At 46.4% G+C, this 15,883-nt stretch overlaps 1 protein-coding gene across 2 annotated transcripts; it reads right to left on the reverse strand.

The window, feature by feature from the left end:
* Window positions 1-240: 240 nt before the first annotated feature.
* Window positions 241-15,036, reverse strand: ACADS (acyl-CoA dehydrogenase short chain). Of its 2 annotated transcripts, none has more exons than XM_075898072.1 (10): window positions 14,880-15,036; window positions 14,358-14,521; window positions 10,649-10,798; window positions 10,294-10,405; window positions 9,807-9,958; window positions 9,165-9,335; window positions 8,054-8,191; window positions 7,605-7,700; window positions 3,115-3,171; window positions 241-1,213 (listed from the first exon to the last, which is right to left on the reverse strand). In XM_075898072.1, exons 1-10 carry the CDS (start codon window positions 14,953-14,955, stop codon window positions 1,061-1,063), a joined length of 1,269 nt encoding a protein of 422 aa, XP_075754187.1. In that variant the 5' UTR covers window positions 14,956-15,036; the 3' UTR covers window positions 241-1,060. The 2 variants fall into 2 exon arrangements, 1 of the variants encoding a protein (XP_075754187.1); XR_012895940.1 differs by lacking the exon at window positions 241-1,213 and adding an exon at window positions 7,343-7,463 and having other exon boundaries at window positions 3,154-3,171.
* Between the last annotated feature and the right edge of the window lie 847 nt (window positions 15,037-15,883).

Here is a 15,883-nt window from a genome sequence, read left to right on the forward strand (position 1 = left end):
GCAGCACAACCTTCAACAAGAATTATTCCACGAGGTTAGCAATTAGGAACAAGTGCTGTGATCCTTTTCAAGGAGAGGGTTAGAGTTTGTGCAGTTTAAAAATATTTAGGATAGAGCAGAAACTCACTGAAACACAGCTGCTGCTTTCAACAGTACCTTAACATGAATGAAATAAGGTCTGATGGATTTACTTTTAGGAAGAGGTTGCTCTCAAGCAATGACTCACCGAGATTGAGAAAATGCATGTAACTATTCATTCTCTATGAATTTTAATGTCACTTAGTAGTAACCAAGCATAAAGGCAACATTCTTTATGTAATCAAGGTGTGCAGTGCTTAAAAAAAAAAGCCACACTGAAACTGGAAGCACATTAGCTCTTCTTGCTGCCATCCTGTGAGAACAAGCCGCCTACTACCTGTTCTTTGCTGCAAGAAGGGAAAATTCATGAGAGAGCTCATAGCGAGCAAGGTCAAACACTTGGAATTCATTAGGGACCAAACCTGAAGAGGTTGTGTAACAATCATTCTGAGGCAGTACAACCAGATCACCCACACCCTCTTAGAAAACATAGCCCACATTCTTGTCCCTAAGTAATAATTCTGAGTATCCTGCCTGTGATTTATACCTGCATAAGGACTTGACAGTAGACATCCACAAGAAAAATTGGGCTGTCATCTTCCTGTAATTTCATTAATTACTAAGCACCCTATGAGGGGAATTAAATCTTAGATAGCAGCCAGTAGAAATAAAGCCTGGCTCTGTGGATTGTGTGTGTGTAAGAGAAGAGAGTTGAAACTAGGCCTGCTTAAAGCAAATTGGGCTATAGTCCGATGGTGCTGCTCCTTTCCCGCTTTCTCCCTGTGTGTCCCCCTAAACCCTTACAAACGCACAGAAGGCAATTCAATTAACTTGGGTTGGTCAATCCCCTTTCTTAAAGAGGAGTGATCATTATAGATATGAGGGAATTTCCATCTTCTGTCAGCCTCGGTTCATCCAGGACAAAGGCCAGAGGCTCTTCTGCAGCGGTTATAAGGCACTGAGGTTGCTTTTGCACACTACTTCAGCCACGATAGGCCTTCAGCAGTTGCCCTGCTATCACTAGTCTCTGGATCTCACTTGTCCCCTCATAGATTTCTGTGATCCGTGCATCCCGGTAGTGGCGTTCCGCTGGCATCTCCGTCACATAGCCCATCCCTCCCAGGATCTGGATGGCCTGAAATAAAACCAATAAGTTACCTTTCCACTCAAACTTCTGGGCTCCCACTGCTCCAAGGGACATTACCATCATCCTACAATCCTTATGGGAGTGACCCTTGTCACCTGCACCCACAGAAGGGCAAGCAGTCACATGATGTATCCATTCGGATTCAGTCATGCAGGCACCTAGTGGACTCCTCTCTAGCAAGACTCGTTGATCAGTCACCTAGTATAACAGCAGTAAGGATGATGCAAGATGGGGGCAAACTATACTGCACAAAGGATGCAGCCTGTTGTGATTTGCCCTCCCTCCTTTCACTACTTGCCATACTCCAGGGACTGACGCTGTTACCAGCTGCACAGAAAGGCAAAGAAACTGAAGTGTTGTTTGGGTAAGTAGCAGAGTATTTCCCCACTGCCCTGAATAACTCTGCTAGGGCGTCAAGCCAGCCCTGCTCCCAGACAGTTCTATGCCTGGCTGATGAAGGGACTTTACAGAGGGGACCCAGTAGCGCACTGCCTTTAAATAGGTGTAAGCACCAAAGGCAGAGGGGAATTCTTTATGGCAGTTCCTCCACATATAAGTTGAGATCTTTCCTTTACATTACTTAACCAGCACATTTACCCGGCATGATTTGGGTCCTTAAAGGGGGCTCTGGACAGGGGAGAGTGAGTATGTGCATGCCAGATTTGTATTGGGGCTGCTGGCTCTACCCCTTCCTGCCTCTGTCAAGGAGCAAAGCAAATAGCATAGCTTCTCTGCCCCAAGCTCCCCAGCCAGAGCAAGGATTGCAGCAAACTCTGCACTTTCCCTCGCTTCTTGATGAAAGGGAACAGCCAGAAATGTCTCCATACAAGTTGGGGGGAAGCCTCAGCCCCTCCTACCATCTCTATAGGTCTCTTGGGGCATAGAAGGCTGGAGAGCATCCCCAGTCATCCTCTTTCATCTGCTTGGTGATGGTCTCATTTCTATTTTATTTTATGAGAAGCAATCCTATTCCAGGCTAGGGATATAAGTGTCTAGCTGAGTCACTATTCAACTAGTTCCTCCCCTCCCTTGCTGTCTCTGATACAGAGGCAGTAAGGGAGGGAGCAAGAGCTGGTGCTGTGGAGAGCCAGCTTAAAAGCCAGTTCCCCCCAGCACCGTCTCCACCAGGGGGCAGGAGAAGCAGAGGCACAGCAGGGGAAATGGTGCATGTGTGGAACTCTTTGTCCCTGCTGTGCCTCTTCCTTTGAAATGTACAAGAGCTGTAGGTGGCTCTTGTACATTTCAAAGAGAGAGGCACAGCAGGATAGCAAGTGCCCCCCTTATCGAGTAATTGAGTAGATGATGGAAATTCCATTAGCTACTCAATTAGCTGATTAATCAAAATTTAACATCCAAACATCCAATATTCCTGACACAGCCAAATCCTTATGTTGTTTTAAGTTTAAGAAGAAGCTGAATACTAAATTTGGTGGTTCTAGTTCTTACTGTTCAGGAGGAGTACTTGAAAAGACAAATGTATAGTAGATTTTAAGACTGGAAGGATTAGGTTCTCAAGTGAGTAAATATGCATTTTACCGAGCACCTCCCTCCAACTGATATCAATGAAAATATTTTTATTGAGAAGACTTAAAATGCTGCTTAAGAACATTTACTTATTATATTTTGGCACATGTTGGCAATTGCTGTTTTATATTTTTTAATGTCATTAAATCATTGTCTCTTTCCTTAGATCATAAAACTTCAAAGTGAGCCGCTGTAAATATAATTGATGGATAATAAGTTCAATGTGGCCAAGCCTATTTATTGTAATCCAGAGGAGGAGACTGGACAAGCTTATCCCCGAAGCTCCCTTTGTGTGTTACAGAAGGCGTAGAGACTCCCCCCACCCTACCTCCTTCAGGCTAATCTGAGTGGAGACAGATGGTTACCTGATGGGAAATGGCAGTTGCAGCCTCTGATGCAGCTAACTTGGCCATTGCGGCTTCCTTTAAAAACAAAAAAACAAAAAACTATTTGTAGGGTTATTCTAGCAGGGCCCTAGTTGTATGTGTTGCCTGAAGCTCAAGTTTGTGTATACACCCTCAAGCTAGAATTCACACCCAATGTGTTTAAAATGTACATCTCATAATAGTCACATGCTGGAATTTGAGCATTCAAGCCATGTCCCCTTCCAAAAAAAAAAAATCACCAGATGTTTGATTAGAAGACTTAACTGTAGATAGGAGCTAGAGCCAACCCTGGTGTTGCTGACAGACAGCCAAAGAGAACAAAGTGACACTGAAGAGAATGAAAAACATATTGTGGTTCCAGTACACACAGGAAACACACTTGGGTTGCCCATGCAGCAAGAGAGCTTCTTTTTCTGACTAATCTTGATTTTTTTAGTGTAAGTATTGTTAGGATGCAACAAGCTGTACTTTGGTTATAGCAGATAGGTAAGTGACAGATTCTGGGTGACAGAACCAAAACTTCATTTAAACAGAAAAATGATTAAGCAAGCAGACCTACAATTACCATTTACATAGGTACTACAATGATACTCCATCTTTGCATGTGTATATTAATGGGTGATGAGGCTTCTAACATCAGAATCCAAGTGTTATTCTGTAACCTAATCACACCTCTAAATTTAGCAATCTTTAAGTAATGCATACTAATTAACATTAAATCTAGCCATTACCATGTCTGCCAGCTTTTGAATTTTTTTATGTAACATGATTTAAACAGCAGAACCAATGCTCTTTTTTATGCTACCACTAAGTTTTAAAAAAGTTAGTCAAATCATAGGTACAACATAGCTATGTCTATGTCTACACTCATGGCTTCTTGCATGATTAATATGCAAATGAGGCTAAGCATGGAATATTGCTGAGCCTCATTTGCATACCTAATGAGCCACCATTTTTTTCAGAAGAGGCTCTTGCACAAGAAAAACCCTCTTGCACAATGCCGTTACATCTATTACTTTTCAGGAAGAATGGCATTGCGCAAGAGGGTTTCTTGCACTAAGGGGCAGTGTAGATGCTCCTCCTTGTGCAAGAGCCTCTTCTGAAAAAAATGGTGGCTCATTAGGTATGCAAATGAGGCTCAGCAATATTCCATGCTTAGCCTCATTTGCATATTAATCACACAAGAAGCTGCCAGTGCAGATATAGTCTGTGTCGTCTTTACCAAGTTTTCCATTTGGCAGACTCCAACTTAACTTTATATAAACTTCGGTTAAAAGTAACCATAAAGATGGAAAGCTGAAGATTAGACATTATTATGCAGCACTTTTGAAGATGGGCATTGCCATATTAGATGAGAACAGTAGTCCATCTTATGCTGACAGAGGTCTAGATTAGGAGACTGTCTAGACTGGCCAGTTTTTCCAGAAAATCAGCTGCTTTTCTGGAAAAACTTGTCAGCTGTCTACACTGGCTGCTTGAATTTCTGCAAAAAAACTGACTTCCTACTGTAAGAAATCATTGCTTTTTGCGGAAATTCTATACTGCTCCCATTCAGGCAAAAGTCCCTTTTGTACAAGAGGGCCAGTGTAGACAGCTGAGATTTGTTTTCCGCAAAAAAGCCCCAATCGCAAAAATGGCGATCGGGGCTTTTTTGCGGAAAAGCACACCTAGATTGGCCACGGATGCTTTTCTGCAAAAAGTGCTTTTTGTGGAAAAGCGTCTGTGCCAATCTAGACACTCTGTTCCGAAAATGGTTTAATGGAAAACTTTTCCGTTAAAACCATTCCAGGAAAATCATGCCAGTCTAGATGTAGTCGGAAGCTATAAGACTCCAATAGATAAGAAATTATGTCCAAAGATGTTTCTTCCTCATCCCAGGTGGGGGCTGGCTTATGTCCTCAAGCAAAAGGTTTTTGTAGTCATTTAATAATCTTTCTATTTTTTTTTAAACATGCTAATCTCTTGGCCTTGCTATTGTTGTGGCAAGTGAATTCTATAACTTACTGTTTTTTTTTTTAATACAATTATGAAAAGTTTTTCCCTATATTGTATTATTGAAATATGGGACACAAGAAAAAAAACCTTCCTTTGTGTATTGTAGTTCAAGACAGTGATACAATTTACAGGTGTGGCAGACTGGCATGTCTTTCTCCATTAGTGATGATAAACATTTGGCTGCATGCATTTGAGGACTCCCTCGGTATATCAGGCCAGCGCTGCGCAGGTAGCTAGCATAAGAGACTTCATGAGAGCCCCCCAAAGACCACAGACTCAGATAAGATATGAAGGCACCCCAGACATGTTTATTATTGAAAAGTACAGGAATAGTTGCTGGTAGCCAGATGGCCTCTGAGCCCCTCCATATTTGTACCTAAGACAATGGACATGGCTCACTTGATAGTATGGATTTCAGTATTGCCCCCTAGGCTGTCCACAGAATTAAGTTGAAGTGCCCCAATATTTATAGAAATTAATCTGATACCCACTACATAGATCTTATGCACTAATGACACATTTGGTACTGCCCCTTGTACTTTTCTCCAAAGCATTCCTATTTACTACCCATTCTTATGTTTTCACTCGTTTCAAACTATTTTAATCAGCTGGATGTTCTTATACTGACCTGGTGGAATGTATTTATATGAGTCGCAGCAGTGCTAGTGCTGAGAGATACTGACTTGCCAGCCAACATCTGCTTTTGATACAGCCTGTCTGTTACTTACCAAGTATAACTCTTCCTTACTTGGCTCAAGCACCGGGCCCATGCTTCAGGCTCTTTCTTTCTCTTACATGTACATGATGCATTCAACAACTCTTGAACTCGTCAGTTTTTAAATGAGTTTTATTCGAGCTTGTCATAGGAAAAGTGTGACTTTAAAATAAAAATTGGTAGGGAAGATTACAAGTGGAACCTGAGACTAAAACATGCTTTTAATTATGCACTTTGCAGTAGTTTGGCTCAAATTTGTACATGGCTCGTGCAATGATAACAACAGTTAAGTAACTGGCAGTTGCACTTGTTTAGACTATATCAAGGGGTAGCCGTGTTTGTCTGAATCTGCAAAAGCAGCCAGGAGTCCTCAGGCACATTATAGACTACCAAGTGTTTGGAGCATAAGCTTTTTGTGGGCAAAGACCCACTTCGTCAGACACATGCATGCATCTGACAAAGTGGGTCTTTGCCCACAAAAAGCTTATGCTCCAAACACTTGGTAGTCTATAAGGTGCTACAGGACTCCTCACCGCTTTTGCTTAGAGTGATGTCAACTAGTTTTCCTTGCAAAAACCCATCCTTACCTCATCTGATGAAGTGGGTTTTACCCATGAAAACTCATGTTAGTCCTGTGCACTTTAGAGACTAACTGTCCTGTTTCTTTTTTGCAATGGAGTCTCCATCTTGGCCAGATGTACAAAGAGGTGCTACTTGAGGCTCTCGCATCCATGCTTACCTAGCAAGCATTTTAAGTGAGCTCTTCTCACTAAGCAGTCAAGACTAGCAACGGCAGAGGGCAGAATCCCATTTTCACATGCTGTTAACACACGTGCATGGTGTGCATGGTGCACTTTAGAGGGCAAGGTTTCTAGTCCAGTTGTCAACTACCTTTCAAGGGCAGCATATACACACACAGCCAGGATAGCTCAAAACCAGTAGTGAAACCTTGGGTATATGCTGGACCACCCACTGGTTATGATCTAGCTTTGATCTAACATACATCATCCACTCTCTTCTGCAAGAAAGCTCTGATGGCCATTTTAACCATAGGGGCTACTTGCGCAAGAAATTCATGCTGCCTGTCTACACTGGCCTCTTCTGGAAGAGCTCTTGCACAAAAGGGCTTCTTCCTGAGAGGGAGCATCAGAGTTCTCGCGCAAGAAGCCCTGATTTTCTACAGTACAATGTTAGTTTATGGCCAGTGTAGACAGGCAGCATGTTTTTGCACAAGAGTGTGCCAGTGTAGACACAGCCTGGAAGATAAAAACTGTAGGAGACAACCCACAGACCAGGTAATTCCTTAGGGTTTCCACTGTTTAAGACAAGGCTACTCACTGTGGAAGCCCTGGGGGCCATGATACTCACAGCACATGCCAAGGGCTGCATGTGCACGCAAATATATATATGCAAATATAGCTTCTCTCACTGACAGGAATGAATACAAATGCCCTGGTGCTCTTGGCACCTTCTTCCTGGGACTAGAAATGTCAATACCCTGTACTTGTCTGTTCCAGCCAGCCCATCCGCTTGTGTCTTTCAGTGTTCACCCCTCCTGGGAGATGTCTTACAGTTGTGAAGCGTGTTCCCAGTAGAGGCCATCTTCAAAGGATCCCACCTGTGAACCACATGTTGAGCCCTGAGTAAATCCAAACCACCCTGAGGCTGGGTGTTGAGTAGCCCTGGTTTAAGATATTACATGTGTGCCTTGTGCCTCTTGTTGCTAGATCAACAGCAGACTACAGAAAGCAGGAAGTACCTTTGTATAGGGTTTCCCATTGTCCTTCAACATGGCTGCTCTCCAGGTCAGCAAGCGAGCACTTTCCAAGGCCAGTGCCATGTCTGCCAGCTTGAACTGCAAAAGACAAACGTAAGAGCAGATGCTCATTTGCTTCACATACCAGCATGTTCTACCTCAGACTGTGTTGACAAACCTCTGAAACCTAAAGCAGTTTCACCACTGGAAGGGGAACATCACTTAACACACAAGTGCCCAAGCAGCTGAGCTAGACCTGTGCATGTGCATGGAGGTAGCTATAAATTTAGCTTGCCTGCACACATGGTATGTCCAGAGTTCAAAGGGCATTGTCTTCTCCAGACCAGCAACTGTGCTGGTGCCTGTGCTAACACAGCAGTGCCCTTATCAAAACTCTCAGAACTAATGTCACCAGACAAAGGATGGTATAGTATATTCAGCCTAAATCATACCTGAATAGCCTGCAGCTTAGAAATGGGTGAACCAAAGGACATCCTCTTCTCAGCGTAATCCACAGCACAGTCCAGAGCTCCCTGAGCTATTCCAAGTGCCTGTGAGGCAATCCCTATCCTGCCCGAATCCAAGGTTTGCTGAGACACACACATAAAAAAGTTATATATCTCTAGTGCCATGGGCTGAAAGGTGAATTTACCTCCAAAGCCTTCCAGACCAGGGTGAGCTGGCAATCTGCAGTCATGTTGGCATCCCCTGGATAATCCCACAATATATGGAAATAAAAAGCCTCAGTATATTACAACATCCCAGATAGTTATCAAGGTCAGAAAAAAGGAAAACACAACAGAGGAAAAAAATAATATAGTGGAGAAACGGCTGCTTTGCAAAGAATGTGGGGGAGGGAGAAGGGAGAAATTAGACAATAGAGAGATACAAAACTAGATTTCCTTGTTTCCCTACTTATATTAGCAGCACTAGTGCTTGTCGGTCTCTCTCTCCCTAGAGTCAACACTGTGGCTAAAGTCTCCAAAGAGGATAAGTGACTTTGGATGCCAAATCTGACATCTTAGAGGAACCCAATTTTCAGAAAGTGCAACAGTTCCAACTTCTGAGCCTTTGGCTCATTTATGGTGTCAAGTATTTTACACACACACACACACACACACACACACACACACACACACACACACACACACACACACACACACACACACACACACACACACACACCTCTACTCACTTCTGGAGATCTTGGCCCAAGACTGTCTCAAAAGACAATGCCCTCCTGTATTCCCCATACATTATCTTCCTTGTTAACACTACAGTTCCTCAGAAGTCACACATGTTCCTCGCATAAGATATATTATATGTCTGGATGAACTCCAGCTGGTGTTCTCTCTACATTACAGGTGTGAGGGAAGGCCCTCCTTCTGCTTCCTATGTGCTCAGTTTCTACACCTGTTGATTGTCAGATAGGTCTTGCCTTTCTGGAGTGTACCAGTGGTGCTCCTCGATTGCCAAGAAGGGTCACTACATACACCAGACAACAGGTTTATAGATGTTGTCCTGCACCCAGACTGTCTTCCCACAACTCCAGCTGGCTCTCACCATAGCAATTTTGAAGCCCATCCCCTGTTGCCCCAGAAGATTGGCTTGGGGGATCCGGCAGTCCTCAAATATCAGATTGGCTGTGGAAGAGGCTCGGATTCCTAGTTTATCTTCTTTCTTCCCCAGCGAGAGTCCAGGTGTTGGCATAGGAACCAGGAATGCACTAATGCCCTGCAATCAGAGCCAGGGTTTTAAAATGGCCTCCAACCTCTCATCATGCAGCGGGGCAGAGCTCTTCCAGGAAGCACATGAGGCTAATCCCAACTCAACCCCCCATTCCATCGGGCCATGGGAAGGCAGTGGGACAGAAGGAAAGTGATTCATTGGATGGGAGATTAAGGGGCAATGAAAGAATCCTCCCAACAGGAAGCTCTGCTCCAGCTGGTCTCAGATGAACTCAAGAGCCCTATGGGATAGGCCATGCGTCTGCACCCTTCTAACAGCACTGTGGCCATCTCAGCCACCACTACTGCTTTTCTGAGGGGCACAGGCTTCTCCCAGCTCTTGGTCCTGACTCCACAATCTAGAGTAAGTTTATGTAACCCTTTACCAAGTGCTCTACACCTCCCCCCCCCCCCACCAAAGTGTGCTCCACATGCTGCTTCTAGAACTGCATGCCAGGCTATCGCCCACTGAGCTCACCTTGTGTTTCTGGGACTTGTCTGTAGTGGCAAACACCACAACAGCAGAGGCATCCCAGGCATTGGTGATCCAGGCTTTGGTGCCATTCAGGACCCATTCGCTGCCCTCCAGCCGTGCCATCGTGGAAGCAGCTCCTGCGTCACTGCCATTTCCTGAGCAAGGTACCATGCAAAACCAAACCAAAATATTCCTGGTCACAACAGAACCAATTACCTCTGCATCCAGGGGATTGGGCCCAGGGTTCCAGAATAGGTCCTGACCTCACATACACACACACTAGTAATAGCAGCATGGGCTTTAATGGAGGTAGCTCCAGCTCACCTACCCTCACAATAACCTAGAAGGAGAAATGCCACCTTTGCAGAGGCTTCTCTACTCCAAGTGCCCATCTCTTCCCCTGTTCCCTGGCTGATGTTGCAAAAAGGAGGGAAGTTTACACAGGGAATTCATTCTGTCAACATCCCAGGAACTTTAACATGCATGTTACCTGGTTCACTGAGGGCAAAGCACCCTATTTTGTCACCGCTGGTGAAGGGGGAAATCCACTGATGCTTCTGCTCTTCAGAACCAAATTTCAGTATTGGACCTAAATACAGAGACTTCAAGGAAACAGGAGTCATGTTAATTTACACTGCAAAGAGAGTGGTGGACCAATAACTCCCAAATGTCCAGCCCCATCATGACCAGCATACCAGGAGCCACCCTTCAGGCTCAGGGAAGGCAAATGCCATTCCCCATCAGCACTAAGATTCACATTACTCAATTGGCAGAGTTACACTTCACTGCTAGGACTGGTTTCACACACATCCACCCCCGTTTCCAAGACAGTGGAAGAGTCTTACGTTATTGACACTCATGATGACGCCCGTGGACGCACAGCCCCTGCTGATCTCCTCGACAGCGATGGAATAGGCCAAGTAATCAAGTTCCGCCCCTTTATATTCCTCCGGCACATCCATGGCCAGCAACCCAAGAGCACCCATCTTCTTCACCTGCACAAGGAGAAATGGAGAAGAGGTCGTGTCTACACAGCAGAGTATAGTCAGCCAAAGACAGCTTCTGGTAGCAAAACAATGGAGGCGCACACATGGAAAGGCCCCTTTTGGCAACAGAACTCTCCAGTTTTGTCAATCAAAGCCACCTCGATATGAGCTAGTGCTTTTTCTGCAAAGGCCATCACCAAGGAGCTAGTATAGATGCTGATGTTCATTGTCACCATAACACTACAGACATGCACCCTTCCCCTTTCAAAGCTCTCGGAAGCCTGGAGCTGCTGAGGTAACTGCAGGAAAAAGGAGAAGGAATTGCAGAACTGCGGGCAGGCAGAGCGGGCTCCTGGTGGGAGGGAAGAGGAGAAACTGCTGCACAGAGCTGGGGGCTGATATGGGGGTGTGTCTTTTCCCCAGGATTGGTTGTCCAGGCTGCTGTCTGAATTTAAAGAGACAGCATGTCACACACTCTGTATCCCGTCCTCATGCACGCGTACACACACAGATGTCAGTTGAAAAATGGCTGGCAATCTGGTAGGATGCCCATGGAATAAGGGGACTGAGTAACTTGCATCATGTGCTGTACGTGCTGCATGAGGCACAGCAAGCCCTTCCTAAAGTGTCATGAGGGCAGCTCCACAGTCAGATAGCTACACCTCCTGCATTGCTCTCTGATGAAGATGCAAGAGTGGCTACGCTCAGCCAACACAAGGAGCGCAGGGTTGACACACAACAGCAGTTAAAGTGGCATAATCTGTGTCAACAAAACCCTGCAGCATAGACAAAGCCAAAGAGTCTCTGCCTTTATGATGCCTTGGCAAATCCCCAAGTACATATGTGCAGAAACATGCAGAGCCTCCATCAGGGGTGTACTTGAGCACAAGCACACTTCAGAGTCCCTGGTCATTCACCTAATGCAAACAACAGAAGCAACTATTTCTACCCCCTGCTGGGGTTCCAGGCCAGCTCCCATCTATGCACATACTAGCCAATCATGGTAGGTCTGGTAATAGCAGCGTTCTCTTACTGGGTCAGCTCCTGGTCACACAGATGTGCCATAGTAAGCCTACACAATGTAGGCACCTTGCCTCTGATTCGGCTGGAGAGTCAGATCTCAATAGCTGCTGAGCAGACTCAGCTCATAGTGGCTTCAAGAGGAATTACAGGTGCTCCGTGTTGATACTGCCCTTGCTGTTACCTCAGGTTGACTATGCAGCAAATACTAGCCCTTTTTGAACCAAGAATCATAACTTAAAAAACAATAGTCTAGCAGCACCTTAAAGACTAACAAAACATGTAGATGGGATCATGAGCTTTTGTGGGCACAACCCACTTCAGATGAGTGAACCAGAACATTAGCTTATTCTCTTGCTTCTAGCAAAGCTGTTTATTACACTGTACAGAGGTGACTGAGGAGAAACCTAGCATATCCAGTCCTTGCAACTACACCTTTAATCTTTTACTCAAACTTTATACAACATCCAAAACGTGCTTAAGAAAAGGGCTTTACAAAGCTATTGAACCATGGATAGTTCACAGAAAAGCAATTTTATAGCTGTCTCACTGAAGTTGTCTTTACAAGGAGTTAATTATTACCAGCACAATACAAGATATTCCCTGCCATTGGGTACTTATGTTCTGCCATATCAATCTTAATGTCTTTGGGCAATGATTTTGGGTGTGTATCTTGTACATTGCTAAGCAACTGTCATGGATTAACAGGATTGAGTTAGCATTTTATGACATTGCCTGGCAATCTGGTATAGCATTTAGCTGCTGTAAAAATTAAATATTTGAAATCTAGACAGGATAAAAAAAATTCCCCTTCTTGTATTTGCATCCCAAATATTGTAGTCTTTAGCCATTACATGAAATCCAGAATGGGAGACTATAAGATGATCATGAACAAATGACACTGATTATTTTATCTACAATGCCACAGAATGGAATGGAAAATGTACAATAGAGGAAAACACATTTGAGTCAAAGTATTTTCAGTTATAAAAACTTCAGGTGCGATCCATAAGTCAGGCAACGATACTCCTTTTAATTTATTTTCTTAGAGTATGACCTTTTCAGATGGTCAGTGAATCAAACTACAGAGAGAGAGAAAAAAAGTGCCTTTTATTTCATATATATTCAGTTTGAAGCCTACGGGCTAAGGCAATAAAACTTTGCTTTTTAAGTCAACTTATTTGATTACTAAAAATCTAATTAGTGTTTTAAGTGATCCAGCTGCATCAGTAGTGCAGCAAATGATGTCTGAGCTTATTTCACAAAAGTGACACATAGGACACTGGTACAATGGAACCCCAAACAATCCCTTCCTGTTTCTATTGGCAAAAAATAAAGATGTGCAGCTTCTCTTTAGCAACACAAACTCTAATTTTCATTCACTTCATCAGCTGAATTATGCTCAGTGCATGCACATTTTATTGTTACACAGTATTTTGTTGCAATGTGTGACCTGTCTCTTTTCACTAAAACATTTTATTGATTTTCCAAGTCAGACGCATCACATGCAGCAGCCTTGGGGAATGTCACTGGGAGAGAAAACTCAGTAGTACCAAAGCCCAGAGGGGAAGACAAAGAAGGGCAATCAACATGAACAGCTAGTATATTGTATGGTTTTCAGCTAAACAATAGCATGGCCTAGAGGCAGTATTATACACTGAGAGTCCAAGTATGCCTGACAGAACCCCTTGAAAGTCACTCTAAGCTTTATCGTGCTGATTTGTGCAATGGTCACATACAGAGACTGCCCACCACAATGGAGTTGGAGAACAGCACACCCAATATGATACATCAGGCAGCATATCACATGCACGATCCCAATTTAAACTGAACATATTCTGTGCTGAGGTCAGGGCTAGGCCATGTGTATCTGTAGGGAGACATGTAGAGGTCATGCACTGTATTGGTGAGGCTGGGGCACACGGTCATAAGAACAGCCATACGAGGTCAGACCAAAGGTCCATCTAGCCCAGTATCCTGCTTTCTGACTGGCCGATATCAGATGCGCCAAAGGGAATGAACAGAACAGGGAATCATGAAGAGATCCATCCTGTTTCACGGATTCCCAGCTTTTGGCAAACTGAGGCTAGAGACACAATGCCTGCCCATCCCAGCTAACAGCCATTGATGGATGGATCCTCCATGAACATCACTGTTTTTTGAGCCCTATGCTAATTTTGACCTTCACAACATACTCTTCCAAAGAGCTGCATAGGCTGAATGTGCACTGTGTGTGGAAATACTTCTGTTTGTTTTTAAACCTGCTGCCTACTAATGTCACTCGGTGACCTTTTCTTGTGTGATGAGAGAGTAAACAAATAGCACTTCCATACCCACCTACTCTACACCAGTCAGGACTGTACAGACCTCTGTCATATCCCCCCTTTAGAGTTTCTTTCCCAAGCTGAAAAGCTCCCATCTTATTAATCCCTTCTCCTAGGGCAGCTTTTCCATCTCCCTGATCATTTTTCTTGACCCTTTCTGAGCTTTTTCCGTTGTCCAAGTATCTTTGTGGAAACCAAACCCCCCCCCCCAGCCCCTTCCTCACCTGCTCCGCGGGGAAGCGGTGCTCCTTATCCAGCTGAGCGGCAATAGGAGCCAGCTCCTTCTGGGCAAAGTCCCGGCAGGTCTGGCACAGCATCCGGTGGGTCTCGGGTAACTCCGCGCTCTGGTAGACGCTGTGCAGCTGCCGCCAGCACGCCGAGGCCCGGGCTGGGGAGCGAGGGGACGGGTGAGGGGCGCCCCTCGCTAGCCCAGCCCTGGCAACGGGATGTCCCAGCAGAGCGGGGGGAGGGGTCCCCGCAGGGCCGCGCTAGCCTGGCCCCAGCGCTCTCCGGCCCGCGGGCCAGGCCGGGCCCAGCGCTCTCCGGCCCGCGGGCCAGGCCGGGCCCAGCGCTCTCCGGCCCGCGGGCCAGGCCGGGCCCCCGCAGCAGGTTCGCCCCTTCCCAGGGGCCGCTGCCTCCGGCTGCGCGGGCCGTGGCGCTGCACGAGCTGAGGGGGAACCGCTCCGGGCCCCCTGCCCCCCTGCGCGGGCCACACCGCGCGACTCCGACCCCGCGGGCCCCCTCACCTCGGGCCGCTGCGCCGCCGCGCCGGGCCAGGAGCGCCGCCGCCATGCTGGCACCCCCCCCCCCCCCGCCGCGCATGCGCCCCAACGGCACGCCGCTGCCTTCATATTCAGGAGCCCCTCGCCCCGCCCCTGTAGATTCCTGGGCGGAGCCACGCGGGGGTGGGCGGGGCCAGCGCAGCTCCCAGCTGCGGCCGCTGACCGCACCGTGGCGCGATCGCTGCGGGGGGAGCGGAGCCCCGTGAGCCGGCAGCTGTCCCGAGGCCGGCCCGCTGCAGAGACTCGGTCTAACCGGATTTCCCCCTCTCCCGTGCACATGGAGGGAAGCGGCTGCAGGGCCTGGGCTAGGGATGGATTAATTATCCAAGGGAATAGGCCATGGGATGGAGATAAGGACTAGCACAGGTTCCACTCCAGTACCCCCGCTGCCTCCCAGGCACCCCTCTGCTCCCTGTGGCTGTGATTCCGGCCAATAGGAGCAGCAGGGAAAGTCCCAAGTGAGCCAGATCTGGAAGGGTCCCCCCTCCCACAGCAGGAAACCAGCACTACCACTCCAGTCTCACAAGGGGGGTGCCTGCAGGGCTGGTGCACCAGCAGAGGCTCCCTGCTGCAGGGCCAGGGCAAATCCAAAGTCCACAAGAGGTGTATGGACCACACTTTGAGAACCACCCCCCTCATGCCCAGACCCCACCTCTCCTCCCACCCAGACCCCTACCCTCAGCCCTCTCCTGCACCCTCCCTCCCAGACCTCGCACTCCTACCTGCCCCATTTTATCATCCTGGGTGGTTGGCTGGTGGTCTGCAGAAAGGTCTGCATTGAGCAAGATGAGCCTCAGCCAAAAAGTTTTAGAACCGCAGCACTATAGTAACTATAAAGAGAAGTAAATCATGACTACCCTTTCCCATTACAAAGATAGGTTCCCCAGTTATCACCCCTAATGTCATTACCTCACAGAAACTTCCCCTATTATCACTATGTCATTACCTCAGAGACACTAACCTTCCCT

This window comes from Pelodiscus sinensis, chromosome 15 (assembly GCF_049634645.1).
Source record: "Pelodiscus sinensis isolate JC-2024 chromosome 15, ASM4963464v1, whole genome shotgun sequence".
Taxonomy (NCBI): Eukaryota; Metazoa; Chordata; order Testudines; family Trionychidae; genus Pelodiscus; species Pelodiscus sinensis.